Source organism: Sebastes fasciatus, chromosome 11, assembly GCF_043250625.1.
Source record: "Sebastes fasciatus isolate fSebFas1 chromosome 11, fSebFas1.pri, whole genome shotgun sequence".
Lineage (NCBI taxonomy): Eukaryota > Metazoa > Chordata > Actinopteri > Perciformes > Sebastidae > Sebastes > Sebastes fasciatus.
Window position 1 is genome coordinate 24,034,259 of NC_133805.1, and position 14,215 is coordinate 24,048,473.

At 38.6% G+C, this 14,215-nt stretch overlaps 2 protein-coding genes across 3 annotated transcripts in view; one reads left to right on the forward strand and one right to left on the reverse strand.

Annotated features, from left to right (window-relative positions):
• Window positions 1–304: 304 nt before the first annotated feature.
• adcyap1b (adenylate cyclase activating polypeptide 1b) lies at window positions 305–3,535 on the reverse strand. Of its 2 annotated transcripts, XM_074651673.1 has the most exons (5): window positions 3,191–3,535; window positions 2,699–2,803; window positions 1,619–1,756; window positions 1,163–1,267; window positions 305–652 (listed from the first exon to the last, which is right to left on the reverse strand). In XM_074651673.1, exons 2-5 carry the CDS (start codon window positions 2,800–2,802, stop codon window positions 469–471), a joined length of 531 nt encoding a protein of 176 aa, XP_074507774.1. In that variant the 5' UTR covers window position 2,803; window positions 3,191–3,535; the 3' UTR covers window positions 305–468. The 2 variants fall into 2 exon arrangements, with proteins under 2 accessions (XP_074507774.1, XP_074507775.1); XM_074651674.1 differs by lacking the exon at window positions 1,163–1,267 and having other exon boundaries at window positions 3,191–3,533.
• Window positions 3,536–10,759: 7,224 nt separating this feature from the next.
• yes1 (YES proto-oncogene 1, Src family tyrosine kinase) overlaps window positions 10,760–14,215 on the forward strand; it is a 36,826-nt gene continuing 33,370 nt past the window's right edge. Inside the window, exon 1 of the mRNA XM_074651686.1 lies at window positions 10,760–11,122. The gene's annotated coding sequence lies outside the window, so the exon portion shown is untranslated. The remainder of the gene's footprint in view (window positions 11,123–14,215) is intronic.

Consider the following 14,215-nt stretch of genomic DNA (forward strand, 5'->3'; position numbering starts at 1 on the left):
TTTCGGAAAACAAAACACCACTAAAAAAATAGTTACAAAAATAAGTATAACATTCAATACTTTGATTGTCTTTTTAAAATCTATTTTATTTTTCTGCATATGTAGATGACCTTTAAAGATTTCAAGCGCATAATGTTTGAAGGTGCACAATTATTATTTTTTATTTTTTTTCTAATTTCTTCTTCTTTTTTTTTGTCATTTTTTTGTTTTGTTTTTTTTCAACATCTTAAACATGAAAATAAAATATTGGTCCACAACTGTGCGGGTATCAAGTGCTTTTGTACAAAAAGAAAAAAAAACGATATTATTATTAAAATATTCATTTTAATGGCTTTACTTCATACATAAATACATGTTGAAAGAACACAGGCGCAATCCACTGGTTGGTCAGATATATCTGAATGACTTTGATTTAACGACTGGATGTATATACACAGGAGGGAGGGCAGTTTGGGCGCGTTAAAGACGCTACAAATAGGCAAGCCGGCGTCCTTTGTTCCTAACTCTCTGTCTGTACCTTCTCCCCAGCACCGCTGCCAGGTATTTCTGCACGGCCATCTGCTTTCTATAGCGGCTGTAGCTGTCGGTGAAGATCCCATCTGAGTGTCTTTTGGATAGGGGCTCTGACTCTTCCTCCATGCTGTTGTCTTCACTGAAAAAAAAACAAAAAAACAAAAAATAACGTTAGTTAAAGTCTTTCAACACATTTCTACTCTTTTTTTTTTTTTAATTCATAATCTTGTTGCCTATAATCATTAATAATTCATTTTGGGCCTTTTATCCTATTTCTTTCTTCTTTTTAAAAAAAAAAAAAGCAAGGCAGTGTAAAAAAACATTGATTTTAAGCGTTTTGTAAGAGTTATAAATTATTAATTTGCAGCTCATTGCATATTCTGACGCATTTTTTTTTTTTTTTTTTCATGAAATCAATTTATGGATTAATCACATATATAAATCGACTGACCCTCATTCTTAAATGAACGCATAACAACAAAAACACAAAATGTGTTTTATAAAGAAATATTTAAAAAGGAATGAAAACATAAAATAAAATGAGAGACAAGTGATGCAGCAGCCTGGACTTAGATTACAGACTTACATTACAAAAAATGATAAAATGATGATGACTGCAGGTCATAACGCTTATAAGAAATGCCCTTACCCTGCACGAATTGTCATCAGAGAATGCAGATAATGTCTCGCAGTTAACTGACCCAGGATCTCCCTCAAGGCTCTATCTAATTCTTCCTCAGCATGCCTTTCTGGTCTGAGATGATAGATAAAAACGCCAAAACACATAGATCGTCAGTGACTAAAAAAAAAGCGCAGACAAAATGATCAGAAGTAGCCTAAAATGTCCCCAACCCACCCACACCCAAAGGTCCAATATCACATCAGGTGCTGGCAAATAGGAGGCTATATCCTTCCGCCTTATCTGGATTATTATTATTATTAACAGTATTTTGGAACCAACATTTTAGGCTACTCGGTATGAAAATAACATTGAACAAATAACATGAGAAACTCTGGGAAAAAAACAAAGCAAGCAAACATTATCGCAAAGAAGAAGAAGAAGTCATTAAAGATGGAGCTGTGATGGAGCTGTTGAGACGTTTACCTCTTTATCTCTGGCGGGTAGTAGAGAGTGTACGCGTCGTCGTTTAGGGATGGAGGGCTTCGTATAGCAATCTGATCGCTATCGAAACCCAGGTCGGATAATGAATTCCCATCCTCATCGAAGGCGTCGTTTTCAAGTCTGCAAAAAAAAGAAAAAAAAGGGAGAGTATTCATCACCAAATGGGATCTGTGTGCACAAGTGGGATGCAGCAGTGAAAGAATGCCAAAATGTCTGCATCCGTTTCTAAAAAAGCATGCACTCACTGGGAGGTTAAATGCATCACAAGACGAGGGAGGAAAACATATATCTGAAGGTGTTTTTTGAAATAAAACCAGAAAACGAATTATTTAAATTTCACCCACCAAAAAAAAAAAAATTCAATGTTTTTTTTTTCTTTCTTTAAATAGATTATTTTTTCAATCTGTTTTTAATTCTTGGTGCTCTCAAAGCCAGCCTCATAAATTATTTAAGAATCGAAACAATGGGGTGTGAAGATGATCACATTATAGTGGAGGCGTGGAGCCAATTTTTTTTTTTTTATTATTATTATTAAAATAAAAGAATGTCGCAATTAGCAGAAAAATATTAGAATGAATGAGAACCACGCCCAAGTTATGGATATGCTTTTCACAGAGAGGGGGGAAAAAAGAAAAGAATAAATGTTAAAGTGATGGAGCTCTGCTATTCGTGTTGCCTCGCCTCTCCTTGGTGACGCCAGTCCACCGTCATCCCAAGGGCTATCAATGCATTGACTGCACTCTCATTTTTAATAAGAGGACTTCTGTGAACCGTCCCAGCGGACAGATACCTCGACGCAATTTTCCATTGTCGTTTTCCCACACAGGACTTTACATTTGCGTACGTTGAAATTTCCTCTCTTGATTTTAAAATTGCGCGCATATAGTTTTGTGCGTAATTACGCACACTTATTCGAAATAAAAAGTGCCCAAATCAAAAACAAATAAGACTTATCATGAATCACAATGCAATATCATAATTAAACAAACAATAAAAGGTGTTTAGCATCAACACAGATAAAACAATGTTATAAAGACTCATATAAAGCTCGTATACACCTACCTAATCTTAGGGTAACTTAGTCCGATAGGCGTGCAGAAGACGCTGTAGTGCATTAGGATTCCGTAGACGAGCAAGATTAAAGTCGCTTTACTCGAACTGGCCATGCTGTTAGAAATAGAAAATGAAAGAAAAAAAAACAAACAGGTTAGTCACTCCTATATAGAAACAAACATGCTCGCTCTTTGTTCTGTCACATGCTGCGCTATACTTCTCACTTCATCACAAACTACACAGCTGGATCGAATATATATATATAATATACAAACACAGTATCCAAACCAGAAAGAAAAAGTCTGTTTTATATCATCCCATTTTGGTTTAAAAGTTTAACTGATACTGAATCCTTTTGCATGCAGCCAAAGTAATTAAAAAAAACAAAAAACAGCAGATCCATGCAGTGCAGGAAAAAAAAAAGAATTCCATTACTTTATCTCCATGAATGAATTTTTTTTCTCCAGTTTTAAAGACAATCCGCACAGATAAAGCACATACCTATAGCAGAGGAGCAGCAGGGAGGATGTAGGATGTGATCCGGGCGCGGCTGAGTGTGTGTGTGTGTGTGTGTGTGAGAAAGAGAGAGAGAGAAGGAAAGAGAGAGAGACGGTTTTCTTTCTCACAGCACTTCTTTTTTCCTGGCTGAAGCGCCTCCGTCCGTCGCCTCCTTTATGTTCCCCTCCGTGCAGCCTCTATCTCACTTTCAGACACACTTCTGGACCAGTCGCACAGGCAGAGCAGCGGATGAAAAGTCTTAGGGAAAGTGCGCTGTGTGTTCTGTCCCTGTCTGCATATCGCTGCTCTAAACTTTAGTCCTGTGCTGTGATTGCCTTGGATTTTTATCCATTTGTATCTCAACCCTCCCATCCTCCCCTCCTCCCCTCCTCCCTCCGATATGTCACATTAAGGATGCTATAGACGTCATCAAGTTTGCCTCCCGGAATAAAAAAGTACAGTTCCTTCCTCATCGATGCATCCGTCACCCTCCACCACCACCTCCCTCCTCCTAAGATGGAAGTTTACTTCCAAACTTTTCTTTTCCTTTTAAAACAAAAACAGAAAAAACAGAAATGCGCATGAATGAGTGCACACATGAACTTTTACGCATGAATCAATTTGTCCCACACCAAGAGACCGCGAAGAGGGTTATTTCCCAGCGTCATCAATAAGTCCAATTAGGCTTTTATGATTATGACAGAGCTGGGAAATGATCATCGATGCTGCTGCTGATGCTGGTGGTGGTTTCATGTGACTAGATGGATGGGGTGTGGATGGATGGATAGATAGATAGATAGATAGATGTACTTTATTGATCCCAATTTGGGAAATTATTGAAATTTGTATGGATGGACAGATAGATGGATAGATGATGGATGGATAGATAGACAGACGGATGGATGGATAGATGGATGGATGGATAGATAGATAGATAGATAGATAGATAGATAGATTGATCCCTATTTGGGAAATTATTTAAATTTGTATTTGTTTTTATTTATTTAATAAACAATTAATCATTGAATTAATTTCATTCTTTTTTTGTTTTAATGTAATTAATTTCATCAATTAATATATATTTGTAAATAAAAAAAATATATCTTATTGGGTGAGTGAGGATGAGGAGAAAGCATTAATTATAGTTCTGCTGCAACAGTTTCTGGTTGTGGTTGTTGAATGTGAGAGTATACTGTCTGACTCATCTTCTTCTTCCTCTGTGATGATGACTGAACCTGGGATGGATGGATAGATGGATGGATGAGGAGGATCAAGTTCAAGGCCTCTGGGGAGTCCGGAGCTGTCCAGTGCTGAAACCAATCCTCTCAAATTGCAGCTTTCTGTATTTACAGTCTTTCTTTCTAATCCTTTCCAATAATTGTCCTGTGGATATGGCGGAAGAAGGAGGCTCTAATGGCGTCGCAGTGACAGTGAGGCTGAGGCCTCGGTATATCTGTTAGATTGTTAGAATAAACGACGCACAGTAATCTGATTTGAAGCCGGTGACGCAGGATGCCGGTTCAGAGAGCTATCAGCCTACGTGGCTTTAAGAAAACGAGCCACTCATTTCACCCAACATTGTTCTCAAATTGTCTGCATCGTCATAATGATACGTTAAAACGAAAAAAAGTGGATCAAAAGCTTGTATAGCTATATGAATGTGGCATTAAACAGCAAGCAATAGGGCCTAATTCTCTCCGTCATGATAAAAGCCTCATTTGGCACATTTTTGGCAATAAGCTCTTTATGCTCTTTAACTTATTATTTGCTAATTACACAGTCAAATAAAATAACTGTGACATTAATATTACATGGCATATATATATATATTAATTGATGGCTTGCAGCAGAGTGTGTAGGATGCAAGAAGTTATGAGACTTTTAATTTGGAGGGTGGAAGAGTCTAATCTGGTAGTCCTTGTTTTAATCACCGACTCGAGGTCACTGCACCTTTTCATTTATCTCTCTGCACAACACTGAATCACACCTATATAGCCCACCAACCAGTTGAAGAGTTTGCCAAAGAGAAGAGGAGCGAGAGAGAGAGAGAGATTCACGTCAGCGTTTTGTTTACTCTGACGCAATATGACGAACAGAGAGCCGGTGTCTGCCGGAGGGGGCCTCTCTCTCCACAACTCTTCTTCTTCCAACTTAAAGCCCATATGTTGGAAATGGAGCAGACTCCCAACATTAGGCCTGTTATAGCAGCAGGTGGAGATGCAGATCGAGTAGGCTGAGCAAACGGCGCCATCATGAGGACGAGAAGAGAAACACACGAGGTTCAATCATCATCATCATCACAGAGGAAGAAGAAGATGAGTCAGTCAGTCAGTATACTCTCACATTCAACAACCACAACCAGAAACTGTTGCAGCAGAACTACTTGATGCTTTCTCCTCATCCTCACTCACCCAACAAGATGTTTTCATTGGAATTTATTTACAAATATAGATTAATTGATTAAATTAATTGAATTGAAACAAAAAAATAATTAAATTAATTAAATGATGAATTGTTTATTAAATAAATAAAAACAAATACAAATTTCAATAATTTCACAAATTGGGATCAATAAAGTACATCTATCTATCTATCTATCTATCTACTGTATTGATCGATCTATCTATCTATCTATCTATATATCTATATATCTATCTATATATCTCTCTCTCTCATCATCTATCCATCATCTATCCATCTATCTATGTCCATCCATACAAATTGCAATAATTTCCCAAATTGGGATCAATAAAGTAGATCTATCTGTCTATCTGTCTATCTGTCTATCTATCTATCTATCTATCTGTCTATCTATCTATCTATCTGTCTATCTGTCTGTCTGTCTGTCTGTCTGTCTGTCTGTCTGTCTGTCTGTCTGTCTGTCTGTCTGTCTGTCTGTCTATCTATCTATCTATCCATCTGTCTATCTATCCATCATCCATCCATCTATCTATGTCCATCCATCCATTATGTAAGTCAACGTAAATCAACTTTTTTATTGTCACACATTGACTGAGCTACTGCCACCCCTCTTTTACACTTTTTTTTCATGCTGAATGACTTATTTCCAAGAAACTTATGAGCACATTTCTGGTAAACACAAGATTTAAAGTGGTGCTTTTGTGTGATTCTTTGTGGAGAAACTCACTTTCACAGATCTGTCGCTTAAATTGACAACATCAAGTGTTAGTCGATTTAGAATTTCTTTGGTGAAAGACAGTCCTGTTTATTTTTATTGCATAATGACGATTTATTATGGGTTCATAAAGGACGGTGGTTCCCACCCTTTTTGGTTGTTGACCATTAAAATGAAGCAGTGCTGCGACCCCTTGTTGCAGGTTGGCTGTCTGAGTTGTGAGCAACTCCCCCAGAGACATTTTCCCCTTCTATACATCTCAGTTATGTTTCATTAAAGAGACCTGAAGAGGTGACGCTATCAGTATTTCACAAGAAAAAAGCAATTATTGGAGAAAAGTCAGAAAAAATGAATAGGCTATAAAATTGTGTACTAGGACCAGCCACTTTTTTCTTTCCTGTGTCATTTATCATCTTGTATTGAAGATTCAAAATGCCCAAATGAAAGCAAATCAACCAAAGAAACAAAGTGAAATACAGTAATATGTTTAAACAGCTATTGCTTTCATAAAACAGTTATCAAGTTTATGAAAGTTAAGTTTCTGAGTCGTGGTGCTTGATAAGGTGGTTATTGTATTTCTACTGCGTTCCTGCTTGCTTGCATATTCTGGGCAACATTGTGGAACCTCGTCTTTACGTAGCGCTGCATGCCGTTAACAAGTGGATTTTTTGGGGGGGAAATCCACTCCTCCATAGAAGTTATCCTTAAATGTGTCCACTGTGTAGCGGGTTTTAACAGCTAACCTTGTTACGATTGGTGCCTTCAAATGGGTTGTGTTTACCCTCTCGAAAAGAGTCCACATGAACGCCCCCCCCCCCCCTCTTGTGGTATTAACGACCTTGTAAGTAGAAAGTTTCTGAAAGCTCAGAGTTCTCAAGTTGTGACGTTTATGTTGACGTTTGCAGAAATGGCGGAGGCCTTGGAAGTGCATTTCTCGGTGCATGATAAGTGAATATATTGTAATTTTAGTCATATAATATTTCATTATGCCTTTGCATTTCCTGCATTGTGTTTCCCACTTGCTAGCTTGCTAAATTGTTAGCCTCTGTGGCTTCTAGACGCTGACAGAAATGTTAATATTGCCGTTGCTTAGCAGCAGTTTTCTTTACAACATAACCACTTGAATGCCAAGCATATTGTGTACATGACTTCACATGTGCGTCCGAGTTTCATTTGAAGGCAGCATTTATATCTGGAACCTGCACCGTGTTGCCGTGCTGCTAAGCAACCATGACAACCCATTGGTTTAATGTTTTTTTTTCTCAGACGCAGAGTGATACTGAAAGTGCAAAGGAATCAGACGTCATAGCAGTGGTATGTGGATATTGTATCACGGCTATGAACCAATCAGATTGCATGATTTGAGCTATACCCTATGCTTATATACATGTTTTTTTTTCATTCAGTGATATGACTGTATGAATGAATGACTAAATGCATATAGGCCTATAGCAAGAAAATATATACATGACAACACGTATTGTAGTTCCGTCTGATTTGTTTTTATTGTGGCATTTTAAATCTTCCATAATCTTGTGACCCCTCAGATTTATCTCGTGGCACCTTGGAGAGGTCTCAACCCTCAGATTGGGAACCACTGACTCCACTAGCTCACACTTCCTGCCACTATACCCCTCAAAGGATATCAAATAATAAAATGATCAGTTATAGATGCTTTATTAGCCTGTGAACTTCGGACACACATAATATTTGAGCATGAATCTTTATTGTTGATTTTATAGAAATACATTTTTATAGAAAATACATATCTGTGATACAAATTTATATATGATAAAATAATATAACATGACACGTGAGCGAGTTCCATTTACCGAAGAAGACCGTGAAATACAGTCAGAACTGTGTTGTAGGCCTGTGTTGTCTGTGTGTTTAGTATGTGTGTGTTTAGTAGCCAACATCTGGTTTCCCACGGGGGCCTCTTTGGAGACGTCAATCCCGGGGGACACTAGCCGAGTCGCCTGGCACAGTGCAGTCAGAGTCAGTAGGGGTCAGCAAATCACTTCAGACTGAATCTCTAAAACATCTACTTATTGAACCTGTAGTGTTGTAGTACTGAAGTCCTTGTTTTTGCTCATACAAGATGTTTAACATGCAATCTCAACATGGCCCTCCCCTCTCAAAAACAGCTTTATCCTAGCTTTATATTTTTATTCATATAATAATATATACCCAGGCCCACTCTATTTACCTTTGGAAATGTTATAGGTCAGACAGGAAGTTAAATAGGCAATCATACGTCATGTGTTGACTGCTATATTTCATTTTAATATAAATATGTAGACCCATTCATCCGTTCATACAACCTAGAGGGCGCCAGATGCCTGCACATTGCAAATAAGGTTCAAAGGTTAAAGAGCACAATACAACACTGTCACTATTCATGTCTAAATTCTACAATTTAAAAAATATTTTTACATGATTTGATTGAGTGACAAAAATGAGAATGGTTTTATTTGTTTGGTACTGAGCCAGATGGTGGATTGAGTCCTAAATCTGAGCCAGGGATGTCGGCCATATTGGGCACAAGGGAAAACCATTCAATAGGAGATGATGAGACGTTCACGTGTTATCGGAAATAATAGAACATACCGGCATGAACCCAGATGACAGAGCACGGGCAAAAAAAAAAGTTATTTGTGAAGTGTAAAATTCAGGTGGGCACAATTAATCGAGAAAATGATTGGCACATTAACTGATAATAAACATAAACTGCAGCCCAAATTTATGCAGGACAGCACAAACCCCAAAAGACATGTTATTATTTATGGTGATAAGCCTGTGTGTTATTTAGTAGTTTATTAACAAGATAAGATAAACCCCAGGACACAAAAATATTTTTTTTTCCCAGACTTTATTGTAATATTAGCTTTTTTTGTGAATCTCAAGAACATTTCAAAAAATATTCTAACAAAAAAAGGGTCCAAAAAGTCTATTGCTAAATGGGTTCACAAGTAGACAAGTTTCACGTTCAAGTTTCAAGTGTCTTTATTCATCATATGCGCAACAACTACAGCACGCAATCATTGGGAATGAAAATCTTGGGTCTCAGGCTCTGTTCAACAATGCTCATTAAAAATGTATATATTAAAAAGGAAAATCACATAAGTAAAAGTAAAATGAGAATCGAAGGGCTGTCAATCGATTAAAATATTTCATTGCGATTAATCACAAATTAATCACATTTTTTATCTGTTCAAATTGTACCTTAAAGGGAGATTTGTCAAGTATTTAATACTGTCTTATCAACATGGGAGTGGGCAAATGTGCTTCCTTTATGCAAATGTATGTATATATGTATTATTGGAAATCAACTAACAACCCAAAACAATGACAAATATAGTCCAGAAACCCTCACAGGTACTGCATTTAGCATAAAATAATATGCTCAAATCATAACATGGCAAACTGCAGCCCAACAGGCAACAACAGCTGTCAGTGTGTCAGTGTGCTGACTTGACTATGACTTACCGCAAACTGCATGTGATTATCATAAAGTGGGCATGTCTGTAAAGGTCTGTAGGACTCGTGGGTACCCAAAGAACCTATTTTTCATTCACATATCTTGAGGTCAGAGGTCAAGGGACCCCTTTGAAAATGGCCATGACAGTTTTTCCTCGTCAAAATTTTGGAGGGTTATTTAGCCTACCTATTAAGAGTACGAGCTAGTATGACATGGTTGGTACCAATGATTCCGTAGGTTTTCTAGTGTCATATGATGCCAGTATCTTCACCCTAGCTTTAAAACAGAGTCCGATATAGTCTCCACAAGATCGATTGCATTAAAGAAATTAGTGGCGTTATAAAAAAGAATTTGCCTTAACATAATAAATAACCCTAATATAAAATAGAATAGAATAGAATAGAATAGAATAGAAAGCTTTATTGTCATCGTATTAAATACAACAAGATACACAGTTGCCACTTCTGGTCAGTGCTTTAAAACAAATACTTGACAAGACTAAACGAGGCGGATAAAACATATAACCGGTAAAACACACACACACAGTTATCAAGCAAATAAAACAGGTAAAGTAGATGTAATAAATAAATATAAACAGAAGTGTTACACTAGAAGTATAAAATATAAAAATAGATGTAATGTAAACAGAGGTAATTGCACTTGTAAAATAGGTAGGGTAGATATAATAAATAAAATGTAAACAAAGGTAGTTACACTTGAGGTGTATATTGCATCAAGGATATATTGCAAATAGTGCAAGTTACATACATAAATATAAAATAAGTAATATAAATGTGTGGATGGCAGTATTTCAAATGGATAAACTGACTGTAAACAGGATGTATGTTAAGTATCTATATGCATGATTATCAGTGTTTTAGGGTCAATTGAAACTGTGAACCCCGGATGTCCGAGTCTAATCTCAGTCCCTGAACGCAGCATTATTCCTCCTCTGGCCTCGTCGGCTCCTCGGCTCTAGTCGGTCTATTGTTGTGCGTCTTTCAGGGCAGCTCTGACCCATCAGCAGGCGGTGATTTGTGGATGTTTTAACTGTTTTGCTCGGCTCTCACTCCGCCATATTAAGCAGGCTTTGTCAGCCGGCGGTGGTTCATGGTTTTAAAGGAATATAAAGGATCCCGACGGAGGACTTAGTAGTTAATCGGTATGGGACAGACGGAAGACTGAAGAGAGAGTCCACGTTAGACGCGCTGCTCCTGTCGGCTGCTTCCACTTCTTTGGGATTGTCGACGAGGAAAAAGAAAAACTCACGGGACGCATGTAGCCGAAGCAAAACACTGCTAAGGTCGCTTTTTATAAGGTAAGAAATGCTCGTTAAAAAAAGTCTCATTGTGGTGTTGGAAGTGAGTGAGCAGAGGCCTGGTGGAGCTGTGACACTGTGGAGAAAGTTTGGAAAAAGAGATCAGAAGAGTTTCTCCGAGTGTGTTACATTGTTATAAAGTCTGTTTCATTGTGAAACCTGAACCAGGCCTTGGAGTTTCAGGATTAGTTGCTAGAGAAGCAAACAATGAGGAAAAGACTCCTGGAACAATGCTGTATTTGCACCTTTTTAGCCAATAAATAAACACAATAAACAAATCACCTTTCTGTAACTTGTATAGTTGAAATATGTGTATTGAGTTTCTTTCACATAAAGTTGCTCCTTTCTTTCTTTCTTTCTGCCTCACCCAATCTCTATCTCTCTCCACACAATCAGCTGCTGCTGCAGGCCTCCTCAGCTGTTACAGGCCAACAACACATTGCCACAGTATAGTTTCCAAGTCTTGTTCTTGCATGCTTTTATTGTGGTGGGGTGCTTAAATTGTACTTCCCAGATTATCACACTCCACCCAAAAAAAGAAATGTGTTTAACCAGATATAAAGTGCAGGAATGCTGTTGCAATGTGTGTGTGTGTTCATATAGTTACTAACCCTGATTGTGCATGTGCTGTCCATGTTGTGGGTGCTAATATACTGCGGTGCCACAGTAATCCTCCTCCATGGTAATCCCTCTGTTAGTACAGACCCAGTTGGCTGGACAGTCGTGTCTCCCTCTCTCTCTCACACACACACACACACACACACACACACACACACACACTCACAGCTGGAAAAGGAGAGGGTCTGTTGGCAGAGGAGTGAGGAGCGCTAACAGGTGGTGCTGGCCGGGGCTTCAGGGACTTGAGTTTAACTGGAGACATTAAGGATCCTCACATACTCCTGGAGTGTCCTCATGGCACCAATGAGACTCTACAGTATCATTATACAGTGTGCCGATTAAAAAGCTTCCAATCTTTTGTGCTAGAGCGCAAAGGTCAAAACGCCACACACACACACACACACACTCTGATGTTCTGCAAACTGAACAAATGTTTGTTTTTGTGACGACAAAAAGAGAGAATCCTCAGATTTCCGATGCGGCCAGCAGAGAACAAGAAGAGCTCTTCTGTTTTATAGCTTGAAGATGGCCCTTTCTCTCTCTCCCACCGTCACTCTAGCCATTGACAGGCACAGCAGGTGGCCTCAATGGCATGAATGGATTCGGAAGGAAGTTCCTCTCTCCTCTCTCCTTCCCCCCGCCCCCCACCGGCCCCCTCCACTCACTGTGATTGGCAGAGATGGCAGGCTGCCCTGGAGATAAGACCGAGCTGAGCCTCTGAGAGTGTGCCAGGGCAATTACTGAGTTACGCTTCAGTAGCGGTTCGCTGCCCCTGGTACCTCCTCATCTCTCTGATTGTGGCCAGTGTTTACGGAGCAAGTCTGTCAATGTAGCTTTCAGGCTTTGTGCACTGGATTTATCTTTCGTAGCATGAGTTTAGCTTGTGGACCTCACACGCTGCTGCTTGCCCAAAGGCATGTAAAAAAACACTAACATGGATGCTTAATTAGAGATGTTCTGATACTATTTTTTGCTTCCCAATACCTGAACTTGCGGTATCGGACGATATCGGGTAATGATCCGATACCAGCATAATAAAATAAATATATATTTGTTATTATTTAACAGCTGTTTACTACTGACCATGTATGGATGTGATGTGATTACTATCTATGTCGTATGGCCTGGCTCAGGCTAAAGTCTTTGTAAAACATGAACAAATACAAACAGAGAATGAATATAATATAACTTTCGTTTATTTTTCAGTTCGTCAGTTACAAAGAACATAAATTAATAATATAAAAAATTGTAAAATTTAAAATAATCCGGTTAAACAAGATGATTTTTTGGGGGGTTTAATAAAGTATGGTATCGGTGCACAGACTGGAATACTCGCCGATACTCAATCCCAAATTTTGGGCAGCATCGGACACATTTCCGATACTGGTATCGGAACAACTCTATGCTTAATTGTACAATGATGGCCTTTTTTTGTAGAGCTGACATGATCAATGGAAAACAACATTGTAGTGATGGATGAATCATTTAAGTAATTTGTCAAACCAAACTTTATTGAAAATGTTCTGGTACAGGATATAAATCCTCCACGCCAGACTCCCCAACTACAACAAACAAACAATACAACAAAATAATGCTGACATTCACTGGTTTCAGCCTCTCGAATGTGAGGATTTGCTGCTTTTCTTGCGGCTCATATTGTTGTAATTTGAAGACTTTTGGTTTTGTTTGTCGGACAAAACAAAAACCTTTGAAGATGTTACCTATTGCACTGGGAGATTATGATACATTTTTCACCAATGTCTTACATTTTACAGCCTAAAGGATTAATCAGTAAAAATCTTTGCATGAAAATAACAATAGGGTCAAATACTATAATTTGAAAAGCTTTGATACAACTGCTGATACAGAGTTTCAATACTGATAACAAAATGGTACTTGAATACCTTACTCTGAGATATAATATATATATATGTCCCTTCCTGCCAACTAGTCGGGAGAGCATGCCTTCTCTTTGCCCTGTGCAGCTGTGATGTAGCGTGGCACTATAGTAGTACCACGCTACATCACAGCTGGGTGTGGTTACAGTACAACAGACCACACCTGACCAAACCCCAGCTGTGATGTTGAATGTGGTCAGAGGTTCAACAGCCTTGGCGGGTGTTGAGACTGAAAATAGCCCTGCTTTTTAAAAAATGCAAAACTTTAGTGGGGGCGTGTTTACCTTGCACGACAGCTGGATTCTCGCGATGTCACAAGATCACGCGAACACCCATCTTGTCAGGCTTCAAGTAATGCATTTGTGTCCTAACCCCAAGCCAGGGCATGGACCAATCAGCGTCCTTTGAGGAGCTGTGACGTGACACGGAGAGGCGACTGTTTATTCTCATGAAGAGGTTAGCGTAGCTGCAATAGCTTCAGTTATGTCAGAACTGAATAGTGTTTCTTCATTGAAAGAAGAGCAAAGAATGACACTGAAGGCTTTTCTCGATGGAAAAGATGTTTTCGCTCTTCTGC